This window comes from Brachypodium distachyon, chromosome 3 (assembly GCF_000005505.3).
Source record: "Brachypodium distachyon strain Bd21 chromosome 3, Brachypodium_distachyon_v3.0, whole genome shotgun sequence".
In the NCBI taxonomy this organism is placed as follows: domain Eukaryota; kingdom Viridiplantae; phylum Streptophyta; class Magnoliopsida; order Poales; family Poaceae; genus Brachypodium; species Brachypodium distachyon.
The window spans coordinates 20,734,921-20,748,183 of NC_016133.3; the positions used below are offsets into that span (position 1 = coordinate 20,734,921).

The window sequence follows — 13,263 nt, forward strand, 5'->3', positions numbered from 1 at the left end:
GGGCTTGTAACTGCGTCGCAGCAAACCTTGATCTTCTTTAAATCAAGAGTCTCACAAAACCACGGTTTTTTGTGGCATTAGTCTCACAAAACCACGGTTGTTTGTCATGATCTCACAAAATCACAACTTTTGGGGCAGCTGGTCTCAGAAAACCCTAATCTCGAAAATTAAGGTGCATGATGGTGTTTCCGACAACTCGACGCCACCAGTCAGATACCTCGCCAGCCCGACCCGTTTTTGAGGCCACGTCATTTTCTACCTGACCTGTTAAGGGGTCTATTACCTCCGTTTCGGGCGACACCCCAAATTTCCCACCCGACAGGTTTCCGATGCGGGGCTAATAGACCCCTTAACGGGTCGGGTCGGTTAGAAAATGGCATGGCATTGAAACCTGGTCGAGGAAATGACGTGGCATGTGGCTCCGAGTTGTCGAAAACACCATCAACCACCTTGATTTGCAAGATTAGGGTTTTCTGAGACCAGCTGCCCAAAAAGTTGTGGTTTTGTCAGAATATTACAAACAACCGTGGTTTTGTGAGACTACTGCCACAAAAAGTGTGTTTTTGCGAAATTTACTCTTATATCAATGATACACCTACTCGGTATATTCTAGAAAGAAAAAAAAGATACTGATAAAGAGGATCATGTTTAAAAAAAATTAAAGTCAATATTATGGGCATTTTAGTGTAGCCCATTCTTTTTTGTACCACAAAGGAGATCCTACACACGCTAATTAAGCATATCTTAAGTGGTTCGGTCCGCCGTGCTGAAACAAGACTTGGGATGTTTTTTTAGTGGGAGTGACGTATTTTTACACTCATCAACTGTATGAGGGGTGATGTCAACATCAAGTTCTGCCGGTTCAATCTCTCAGATCAGATGCTCACAAGGATAGGATGTATGTGTGTGCAGTCTCTCAGAGGTGCTCACAAGGATGGCATGTGTGTGCGCGTTCGAAGAGGCGAGTGTACGTGCGTATTAGTAAACGTCTACTTGTATATTGTGTTTTGAAGAAAAAAGTCTTACACAAGACAAGCTCAGGATTGCCACGGTTGAAAAATCGAAAACTGGATTATTTCCGTGCTCACTGGAATGGCCAGCTTTTAACCAAAAGATTGATGCAAAATGAAACATTTATAAAACAATTTGATGAAAAATGACATGTCATGAGATGTTCGTGCATGTGTAGGCATTCGACACATACACAAGATAAGGACAAGGCTGTGTGTCTCAATCGAAGAGGCCGAGATATGCCCTTCTCTTTGAAAAAAAAGAAAAGAGGAAGGACGATGTTGTTGCTTGTATGCATGGCGTCATTGACCATGCCAAGCATACGTACGCACCGCATGGTCTGCATCAGACTCCCCGGAACGAACCAAGTAGCTTACGTGATCAGTGACCGCACCATTGAGATTCGATAAAATCAAGGGATTATGTCGTTTCCATGTACCGGGAACCGAACCATTGCTTGGTCCAATTTAACTTATCTCTTGTAAACTGGTCAATTTAACTAGTATAATCTGTCCTTTTCAACACACTAAGCTCGTATATACCGGTCACGCGCCGGCTCTACGCTACAACTGCACTAGTAGTGGGGTACCATACCAATATACCATGCCAATGCACGCATAAATACTCCAGTTGCTAGCTCTAGCCTGATTTGTTTCGAGACCGATAATTCGTCATGGGCAGGCTGCAGCTGCTGCTCTCCTTCCTCCTGGTTACCGCCGCAAACTGCCGCGGCAGCCGGGCGGCGAGGAACAGCATAACGCACGTGAAGGGCTTCGACGGCGCGCTCCCCTTCTACCTGGAGACAGGGTACGTGGAAGTGGACTCCACCCACGGCGCGGAGCTCTTCTACTACTTCATCCAGTCAGAGCGCAGCCCGAGCACGGACCCGCTGATCCTCTGGATCACGGGCGGGCCGGGCTGCTCCGCGCTGTCGGGCCTGCTCTTCGAGATCGGCCCGCTCAAGTTCGACGTCGCCGGCTACACGGGGGAAGGCTTCCCGCGGCTCCTCTACTTTGAGGACTCATGGACCAAAGTGAGCAACGTCATCTTCCTCGACGCCCCCGTGGGCACGGGCTTCTCCTACGCCCGCGAGGAGCAAGGCCTCAACGTCAGCCTGACTGGCACGGGCGGCCAGCTCCGTGTGTTCCTTGAGAAATGGCTGGACCAGCACCCGGAGTTCAAGTCCAACCCGCTGTACATCGGCGGGGACTCCTACTCCGGGTACACGGTGCCCGTCACGGCTCTCGACATCGCCGACCACCCGGAGAGCGGGCTGAATCTTAAAGGGTACCTGGTCGGCAACGCGGCCACGGAGGACAGGTATGACACGGGCGGCAAGGTGCCGTTCATGCACGGGATGGGGCTGATCTCCGACGAGATGTACGCGGCGGCGCAGGGCAGCTGCGCCGGGGACTTCGTCACCACGCCACGGAACACGCAGTGCGCCAACGCGCTGCAGGCCATCAACCTGGCCACTTTCGCCGTCAACCCCGTCCACATCCTCGAGCCCATGTGCGGCTTCGCGCTCCGGTCCCCCGCCGACACGGTCTTCCCGAGGAGGACGGCGGCGAGGCTTCTGGTCCAGGAGAACGACATGTTGGGGTTGCCGGTGGAGTGCCGGGACAACGGGTACAGGTTGTCTTATACCTGGGCGGACGACCCGGAGGTGAGGGAGACGCTGGGGATCAAGGAAGGGACGATCGGGGCGTGGAGCCGGTGCACGACGCTGAGCCACTTCCGGCACGACCTGGCGAGCACGGTGCCGCACCACAGGGAGCTTACAACGCGCGGGTACAGGGCGCTGGTGTACAACGGCGACCACGACATGGACATGACGTTCGTGGGCACGCAGCAGTGGATCCGGGCGCTCGGGTACGGCGTGGTGGCGCCATGGCGGCCCTGGTACGCCAACCGGCAGGTGGCCGGGTTCGCCACGGAGTACGAACACAACCTCACCTTCGCCACCGTCAAGGGAGGCGGCCACACCGCGCCCGAGTACAGGCCCAAGGAGTGCCTCGCCATGCTCGACAGATGGACCTCGCCTGCCGGCAGGCTCTGAGCAGCTGGGCCTCTGATGACACGCGTTATTATTATTCGTGCCTGTCGCGGCCGGCCGGCCGGATCGATCTGCTTACTACGTGTCGGTCTCTCGTCAATTAATTCGCTACTACACTTAATTACTGGTACTACTGCAAGGAGTGCAGGCTGCTGCTGCCTTGATTCATAATTTGTACTACGGCTGTTAAGTTGATCCGGCGCCACATTCATTGCGCCTCAGTAAAACTTCACTATCATTCATGTAACTATGCTTGTACTGTTGCATATATACTTCTTCAGTGCAGTACTGTGCTAGTAACACTAGTACACAGAATAAGAGATTATTTAGAAGGAAACAAAGATAGGCCAAGGCCACCGATCACTAGACTAGCTACACAAATTAACGCCACGAGTCTAACATGGAGATATGGACGGACCAAACGATAGGGAAGCGTGCAACTTCCCTGACATCAGAGAAGAGATGAGAAGTTGCCGCAAAACGGACTGCAGTGGCCGGCCGGTATCCATCTAATCATCGATGATAACGATGTATATAAACTGTTGCAACCTGCGAGGATTGCATCTTTGATTTTCCAAAATGCTACAGCATGGCGGCCTTGGCCATGTGAAATAGTTTTACCATTTCCGTATCTCAAATATACCTCCATCATGGGCGTATCCACCTTAGAGGCTGTGGGGCAGCTGCCCCACTCCACTATCAAATGCTTAATTAGTTCATGAACACATCTTTGCCCTCTCTCAATTTGTATCCTGAATCCGTCCATGCACTCCATAGTTAAGGACGGCGTTGTTAAGTAAACTGCAACTAGAGCGTCAGCTACCAGCAACTTGTTTTGGGTGAAAAAGTCAACTGGATTGGTTATATAAAATTAGACGCCGTGCAGCACGTGCAAAGTTACAGTCCATAATTAATCTTGTTCCTCATATTGGTCGTACAAATGAAAAAGATCTTGTATTTAGTAATTGTAGGCTTTTCCCTAGTTTTTTTTTACGGAAACGACACAGCGTGCCATTATATTGCCACGAAGGCGGAATACAAATAAAAGTATGAAAAAAGAGAAAAGAGAAAACCTAACCCAACGTTTCCCGCTTTGCACCACATCACCGCCGTAGCTTTGACAAGCCCTAGGGCTTACAGCAGTAGAGGAGAATCAAGGATAGAAAATGCCAAAATTATGTGTCGCTCAAAAATTCATGCCAACTTTGAATTAGTTTGGTATTACCGAAACCAAACCAAAATTGATTAGGTTTTACTTATTACCGAAACCAAACCATACTTCTTTGGAAAGCTGTATTAACAGAACCGAATGAAATTTAAATAACCAAATGCACACCCTGAAAGGAAGCAAATGGAAACCATGCTTCTTTGGAAGAATGCAGGAATACAGATGGAGTGTAAAGTGAAAATCTACGGGGTTTTAAAACAGATGTTTTCTTTTCTTTAGAAAGTATAGGAAACCTTCTCTTTCCTAAGGAATAGGTATAGGTATTTTTGTTTCCTTGGGTCCAAACCTCAAAAATTCCTTTACTATTCCTTTGTTCCGAACAGGTGGGTGTGTGAGAGGGAGCGGCAGGAGGCAAGCAAATGGAAACCATGCTTATCTGAAAACCATACATGATTAGAAGACTTGACATGTTTTCAAGTATCAAAGCAATTGTCCTTTATAACATAGACATAGCCGGCGTAGAAGAGTTAAACAAGATGGGATTAGGAAAAGATAGAATAAAATCATGGGCGGATCCAGCATATAAGCCATGGGGGCCAATGCCCCCACTCAATTTTGATTCACGGGTGAAAACCGACGTTTCCGTGGACTAGATATATATCAGTACCTGATAACTAATTTAGTTAGTGTTTACACAAAACTTAAGTACCATGCGGCAAGCGTGGATAGCAACCTGATCAAAAATTTGATTAATAACATACAAAAATATAAAGTACAACTAATATGTATCTTGGCATTGACCATTATAACATAGAGATCTCGCAAGACCGAGTGAGATACATGTGGCGATTATAATACTTGAGAAAAACGGTTAGTACTCTTAGGTCTTAGCTAGCATGCAGCAAGTTATATGGCAGTTGAATAGTCCAACAAATGAATTGGATAATTGGTGATATAAAAGTACACACGCCGAGCAGAGCAGGACGTGCAAGCTAGCCCCTTCTAGTCTTTAAAAAAAAGGAGGAGGCAGCATGATCAATCTTATCATCAGCTAGAGTAATAGATCTGATCCTGATCCACTGCGCCCATACTCATCTGCTGCCCGGCCTTCATGGTGAATTTCAAACTTTGGAGTTTTTAAAAGAAGTTAATAGCGACAGATATGGATGAAGTACAGCAGAATGGGCGTTGCGTGAGTGCACAATTTACAGACGCAACGAAAATAGCAATTACACACCTCTTATTGTCTTGGTTTGGGGTTGTGTATTGTACATGCATGGATCATCAAGGCACAAGTCAAAGAGACAGCCAATACACGTTGTTTTTTATATAATCTTAACCGAGAAAAAACATACTCTTGTTGCCGTTTCTTCCTTGCATGGATCCCTTTTTCGTGTTGCTCGTGAAAACTCACAAGAGTACAAACGATAGATAGATAGAGAGATCGGGCCGGTGCGAGGGAACGGTGCCACGATGACCACGAGGAGTAGTAGGAGGAGAAGAGACAGCAGCAGCAGCACTACCATACTATTCCTTCTCCTCCTCGTTCTACCCTCTGCTTCTTCTTCCTCCTCCAGCTTCGATCAGCAGCAGCAGAGCAAGAAGATCATCAGCCATCTCCCTGGCTTCGATGGCCCCCTTCCATTCCAACTCCAAACAGGGTAATAATTGATCAAAGATCCATCTCCAATTCCCCATTGCTTAATTGATTTCTGCTGCCAATTTATTACTAATTTCTTGCATGCGCGAATCAATCAGGTACGTGGAGGTGGACGAGAGCAATGGCGTCCGGCTCTTCTACTACTTCATCCGGTCGGAGAGGAAGCCGGAGGAGGACCCCGTCATGCTCTGGCTAACTGGTGGGCCTGGATGCTCCGCCTTCTCCGGCCTCGTTTATGAGATCGGTAAGTACTTATTTAACAATATCCTCTGCTCTACACAGCATCTATCTTTCTAACTTAATCAAATAAGAGATCAAACAATGTAACTGTTGAAGTTGAAACTTTTTTTTAAAAGAGGGAAGGACTTAATCAAACAATACTACTGTACTACTGTCATGTCAATTTGGCATCCAAGCAACCCAATCTGTCCATATGCCTTCCACGTGTCGTCTTCAAGCAAGCCAGATACAGTAAGTACTACAAGAACCATGATAGGAGTATCCTAGGTACTACTATTGGGTGTAGTTGTAGTTCTTCTCTTAGGTCAATTGTTGCACACAGACCAAAGTGAAGTTGTAGTTTTTTTGGTTAATATTTAGTGACCAACAAAATAGCAAAAATTTGCGCAAAATATATTTCATCATACCCAAATTAATGAAGCCTACATATGTGACATGATGTGCAGGCCCTCTCACCTTCGACCGTCACTCCAGCATCGATGGCACACCTAAATTGCTCTACAAACCAGACTCCTGGACAAGGGTTTTATTTTCAGACTCTAATAATTTCTTTTCTTTCTTGTTTGCTTACTTTCTTTCTTTGATTCTTCCTTTCTTTCTTCTTTTGATTGAACTATGTTGCACATATGGATTACCAGGTGAGCAATGTCATCTTCCTGGATTCCCCGGTAGGAACTGGTTTCTCTTATTCCAAAACAGAGCAAGGATACAAATCAAGCGACACCAAAGCTGTCAACCAAATAGTCGTCTTCCTCAAAAAGGTCATATTACTTTCCTTGACCATGGGAAATTAGACATCCATTAACCATTTCCTTCTCACTTATATATATGGCAATGGCAGTGGTTTGATGAACACCCAGAGTTCCTGTCAAATCCTCTTTACATTGCTGGTGATTCATACTGTGGCATGATTGTGCCAGCCATCACCCTTGAATTAGCTAAAGGTAACCTCATTCATCTCCCCTACGCATATTTCATTTTGTTTTCTGAAGAACTTACCATACATCTTCCCTCCAGGAAAAGAAGACGGCAATATATCAGCTCTTAATCTAAAGGTTTGGGAATTCTGCAGTAAGCTAATTAAGTTTAAATTATTTTTTACATATGTAAGCTTAGATTGTGTTTTCTTCCCTGCTAATATATAGGGCATTGTCATGTTCAGGGCTACCTTGTGGGCAATCCAGTCACAGATGGAAACTTTGATAGTCCAGCTAAAATTCCATTTGCTCATGGGATGGGTCTCATATCTGACGAAATGTACAAGGTAAACCAAGTTCAGTGGGTAACCAAAATGTGTAACCCAAATCCTAATTTTACTTTGAATGTTGGCTATTTTCAGGCGTACAAGGACAGCTGCAGTGCGCAGCAAAACAGCCAGCAAAGCTTCCAGTGCACAAATAGTCTTGATGTCATTGACAAGGTACTACAAATGTTTTTATTTTTTATTTTGATGTTTGTAATTACGGTGTGATTGGTGAAGTGTCTGGCAATTAAAATGGCGTTTTCTTTTTTGTAAATTATAAGTGTGTGGAGGACATATGCACAAACCATATTCTGGAGCCCCTCTGCACTTTCGCGAGCCCACATCCAAACGGTGATTCAGGCGCACGGCAGGTAATCCAGCTTCACGACTACGCTGCCGAGGCCAGGCTACAGTTGTCAGACATTTCTACAGAGTGCAGAGTTAGTGGCGAAACCCAACTTCTTCTATGGATCACTAGTTCCAGATTAGCAGTAATCTTATCTGAGACATTTCATCCATGTCTTGGCAGACAGCAGAATATATAATGTCCAGAACATGGGCAAACAATGACGCAGTCAGAGATGCTCTGGGTATCCACAAGGTAAACTGGCAGCAAGCTGATGCAGAAAACAGGAATGTCTTGATGCTTCCTGTAATCCTGTTGGTAACTAATTCAGTCTGGTCAATTAATTATATCTGCAGGGTACCGTTCCTTCATGGTTAAGATGCAATTACGACATACTGTACACCAACGATATCCGGAGTTCAGTGGAACACCACCTGGATGTGACAACCAGAGGCTACCGGAGTCTGGTTTACAGCGGTGACCATGACATGGTTATACCATTCATCGGCACGCAGGCGTGGATCAGGTCTCTGAATTTCTCTGTCGTGGATGAGTGGAGACCATGGTATGTCGATACACAGGTTGCAGGGTGAGTACTCTGAGTCCCATTAGGATTAACAACTCTGAGCACTGATTTTGTGTCTTCCTTTCATACTCCATATGGCTTGGAACTGACATGTTTGTGAGGTAATTTTCTTAAAATGCAGATATACAAGGTCATACTCGAATAACCTCACATTCGCAACCGTGAAGGTAGGAACCCTAGCTGGATGCATGTCCTTCTTTCTTGAGTAAATTTCACAAAACCACTACTTCAGGGGTTAGGATTTCACGGAGCTACCATCTCAAGGGCTTGCATCAGTTTGCCACTACTTTAGGGACAATAACTATCAGTTTGTCCAAATCTCACGGATTAGTGCATTTGAAGCAGAACTGACAAGTTGGGACCACTTGTAAGATCCTACATGGCATCCAATTTATCCATTTAGCCCCCTGTTATTTTCATTAATTCTCTTTTCTCCTTTCTTCCCCTTCTCCGGACACCTCGCCGGTGCTAACGAGGCCCACGGCGCAGCGTGCCGCCTCGGAGGCTTGATTTCACTCTCCCTGCTCCCCGCCCGCGTCCGCGCCACCTCCCCACGCCCGTGCCACTGCTCACGCCGCCTTCCCCCGCCCGCGCCTGGAGAAGAAACGGCCAGCCCGCGCGGCCTCCCGTGGCTCCCGTGTCTGGGTGCTGCTGCTCCCTTAAGGAAGACGATGGGTCAAGAAGTAAAAAGAAAAAAGTCAGGGTTTTTTCTGAAAATGGCAAAGACCTTACACGTGGGCCCAACTTGTCAGTTCTTCTGTCAAATGCACTAATCCGCGAGATTTGGGCAAACTGATAGTTATTACCCCTAGAGTAGTGGCAAACTGATGCGAACCCTGAGGTGGTACCTCCGTGAAACTTTAGGTCCTGGAGTAGTGGTTTTGTGAAATTACTCTTCTTCTTTTTTCCCTTTTTGTCCTTTCATTTCTCAGTGCCAGCTGCTCTGTCCTGCTGACCTTGTTTGCTACACAAAATAACAGAACTGGTTGCCAGACAAAAAGACTAAATGTATTATTTTTGTTTGTGAATCAGGGCGGCGGACATACTGCTCCAGAGTACATGCCAAAGCAATGCCTTGCTATGTTTGCAAGGTGGGTTTCTGGGGACCCCCTTTGAAGCCTCAACCTAAAGTGGTGGTTAATTACTCCGTGCATCAGATTGCAAATGCATTGTGTAAATAGATATTCGCAAAAAAAAACGTTACTACATACACGTCCAAAAGCTCGATTCATCATTCAATTTACTATTTTCTTCAGTGCACATATATTGTTATCTATATAAATATCTGCATCTCGGAAGGAGATACGGGGTTCTATGAAATCTTGGTGTTACAGGCTGGAAACGGTCACCGGAGACCTCTTCAGTTCCGTATGGCCGTATGGGTACTGTATTAGCAATAGATTCTATGATGCATGAATGGATGTAAATTTTAGCCTCTATTGATGTTTCTTCTAAGAATGATAATCGATGCTCAATAATAACCTAGAGGCTGCGGGCATCAATTGAAGCAAATGCCAAGTGTAACCTAAAGGCCTTCGTCGTTGCTTCCCTAGCCCGTGACGCTATTGACGCACATAGATTTGCTTTTTGTCCAATGACTACGTTGTGAGTCGTTTTTGCCCTTTTGGCCAACTGTACTTGGTCTGATGGGACGGTTCGTTTTTTCTTTTTGTTTGGTCTTCTTTGCCTTGTTTTGACCTTGGTATATTGTACATATATTTGGTTTTTCCGTCTAATATTACATGGAAGAGCTCCTGCCTTTCTCGGCAAAAAAAAACACTTGGTTTTTTTTTTAAAGATTGTCTACATCGATCGATGCACATGACCATTTAACCGCAATGTTTAAGAAAATATAACAAAACTCAACAAGACAAAATGTTTAGCCTCTTGAAACCTGACGCCATTCAGAGCCAAAGCCACTCGTTACCTGTGATCGCTTGGATTGGACTAGCTGATGATAGTCTGTTTTCACTTGCACCCTCCTCATCCCGCGCCTGTTCAGCTTCCTTGTAATGTGCAATTGCCTAGTTGCTGCACAATTCTGAAACCTAAAGTATAGCTAATTATAGTGTGTAACATTAGGTTTAAAAATGTACAACGGATATTTGCACATTCTAAATTCTAAAAGTGCATAAAGTTTTGCTGCAAAGTGCAAACTATGGTTTAGTGCCATTTGACTGACTCCAAAACAAGGAATTTTACAATTAGCATGAGTGTGGTATGCTACAATGCTCGCTCGCTGCAATTTCACTTGAAAAATGTGCAACTTCAGTAAAAAAAGAGTTTGCTGTGTATTTTTTGAAAGAAAAAAAAGTCATTTTGTTTTACGAGGAATCACTAGTTTCATATTATTATTTTAGTTCTGGTTGTAAACGACTCTCCGTATTGTACAAGTCCAAGCGAATTGTTCATTGTGCTTAGTCGTACAGGTCCAAGGCAGATCTTCTTTTGTTATGAAATATTAATGTGGATGTCCATAACCCTTATACCATTAAAGTTATAACCTTTTACTTCAATGGTGTAACTCTTTCCTAGCATCAATGTTTGTAACTCCATCTCACATGTATGGCTATATATATGAGATCTTATGTATTGAAAAGGGAATAAGAATTTCCAATTTCATCCCTCACTCTCTCCATTATATATATTCCCTTACATTACAAATAGTTATTTTATAACACGTTATCAGCACGACTGTCTCTAAAAGCTATCAAGAACTAGGTAAGAAACTATACACTGATCGTAATGTTATTGTGGTAAGACATTATCATTTGTATTTGTTTCTATATTTTGTTCTTGCGCCATTGTTTGAATTTTGCAATCTATATATTTTGTAGTTTACTATGTCGAATCTTGCCAAGATTGATTTCACGGCTCTGGATATTTCGGGCAAGAATTACTTGTCATAGGTGCTAGATACTGAAACTCACCTGAATGCCCATGGGCTTGGTGATGCGATCAAAGAAAAAATAATGCATCTAGCCAGGATAAAGCTAAAGCTTTGATTTTCATTCGTCACCACCTCCATGAAGGTCTAAAGGCTGAATACCTTATTGATAAGGACCCCCTTATTCTTTGGAACAAACTAAAAGAAAGATTTGATCATCAGAAAACAGTGATCCTCTCTAAAGCTCGTTATGAGTGGTTGCACCTAAGGTTGCAAGACTATAAAAATGTTTCTGAATACAATTCAGCCATGTTTAGAATCACATCATTGTTACTGTTGTGTGGAGAAAAAGTAACAGATGAAGAGATGCTGGAGAAAACATTCTCTACATTTCATGCATCAAATATGCTGCTTCAGCAGCAATACCGTGAGAAAGGGTTCAAGAAATATTCTGAACTTATTTCTTGTTTGCTTGTGGCCGAACAAAACAATGAGCTTTTGATGAAAAACCATGATTCACGTCCAAGTGGTTCCAGTCCATTCCCTGAAGCGAATGCGACAAGATATGATTACCAAAATAGAGGACGTGGTCGTGGCCATGGCTATGAATATGGATGAGGTCGTGGCAGAGGAAATTATAGTGTTCGCTTCAAGAACACAGCTAGACCTCATGAAAGGCAAGAAAGGGGAGATAAAGATAAAGGCGAAATTGATGAAACAAAAAATGCATGCCATCGTTGTGGTGGAAGATCCCATTGGGCACGTAACTGTCGTACACCAAAGTACCTTGTTGATCTCTATCAACTAAATTGAGAAGAAAGGGAAACATATAGAGACAAACTTTGCAAATAGCAATGGTGATGTTCCTGGCATGGGCAGATATTGGAGAACATGGCAACAATGATGCTGCTCATTTGGATGTTTCTGATTTCTTCATTCAAGAATAATTTATATTTGTAACCTCCTATTTCATAGGAGAATAAATATGTCTTAATTATAATAAGAGTCAAGTATGTTGTAACTTCCTTTGCTACAGAATAAATCCATATCTTTGTGTTTAGTATTCATGCATGTAACTGCTTAGCATTTAATAAATTTATTCTAATAAACTAATAGTTATTGGTACATGTTTGTTTTGAAGTATATATGGAAAACTCTTTGGCTCAAGATCTTCCAAAGGAAGAAGATATGTGTCTTATAGACAGTGCAACAACGCATACCATACTAAAGAGTAAGTATATTTTTCGTACCTTGTGGTACATGACACAGTTGTCAATACAATATCTGAAAGTGCTAAATTGATAGAGGGCTCAGAAAGAGCCACAATAATGTTACCTTGTGGGACAAAGGTAGACATAAACGAAACACTTTATTCAGCTTTAAAGATATACACCGAAATGGCTATCATATAGAGACAATGGGTGAGGGTAATGTGGAATACCTCATAATTACAAAGATGTCACCGGGGAAAAAAAATATGTGTTGGAGAAATTACCAGAATTATCTTTTGGTTTATACTATACAAGTCTCAAAAGGAATGAGTCATATATGGTGGTGGAACCGAAGTTCACCAACCATAGCAATTTTACTATATGACATGACCGGCTAGGCCATCCCGGATCAGTAATGATGCGAAAAATTATTAATAGTTCATGCAGGCATGAACTAAAGAATGAAAAGGTTCCCCAATCGAATGATTTCCCATGCATTGCATGCTCTCAAGGGAAACTGATTGTGCGCCCATCACCGGCTAAAATTGGACATCAGTCCCTCGCTTTTCTGGAGCGCATACAAGGAGATATATGTGGACCAATTCATCCACCAAGTGGACCATTTAGATATTTTATGGTTTTAATTGATGCATCAACTAGATGGTCTCACGTCTCCTTACTATCAACCCACAATCTAGCATTTGCGCGGCTGTTGGTTCAAATAATCAAGTTAAGAGCTTAGTTTCCAGATAATTTGATCAAAACTATGCGCCTGGATAATGCCGGTGAATTTACATCAAAACGCTTCAATGAGTACAGCATGTCAATTGGAATAAGTGTTGAACATCCAGTTGC

At 43.9% G+C, this 13,263-nt stretch overlaps 2 protein-coding genes across 2 annotated transcripts; both read left to right on the top strand.

Moving 5' to 3' along the window:
- Nucleotides 1–1,572: 1,572 nt before the first annotated feature.
- LOC100823690 (serine carboxypeptidase-like 18) lies at nt 1,573–3,392 on the top strand. Its single transcript, XM_003573711.4, has one exon. It carries the CDS (start codon nt 1,685–1,687, stop codon nt 3,068–3,070), a length of 1,386 nt encoding a protein of 461 aa, XP_003573759.1. The 5' UTR covers nt 1,573–1,684; the 3' UTR covers nt 3,071–3,392.
- A 2,195-nt stretch (nt 3,393–5,587) lies between these two features.
- On the top strand, nt 5,588–9,795 carry LOC100823184 (serine carboxypeptidase-like 2). Its single transcript, XM_003573709.4, has 13 exons — nt 5,588–5,896; nt 5,994–6,139; nt 6,582–6,658; nt 6,774–6,896; nt 6,977–7,079; nt 7,153–7,190; nt 7,298–7,399; nt 7,475–7,555; nt 7,660–7,818; nt 7,908–7,979; nt 8,081–8,313; nt 8,432–8,477; nt 9,343–9,795. Exons 1-13 carry the CDS (start codon nt 5,709–5,711, stop codon nt 9,424–9,426), a joined length of 1,452 nt encoding a protein of 483 aa, XP_003573757.1. The 5' UTR covers nt 5,588–5,708; the 3' UTR covers nt 9,427–9,795.
- The last annotated feature ends 3,468 nt before the right edge of the window (nt 9,796–13,263 follow it).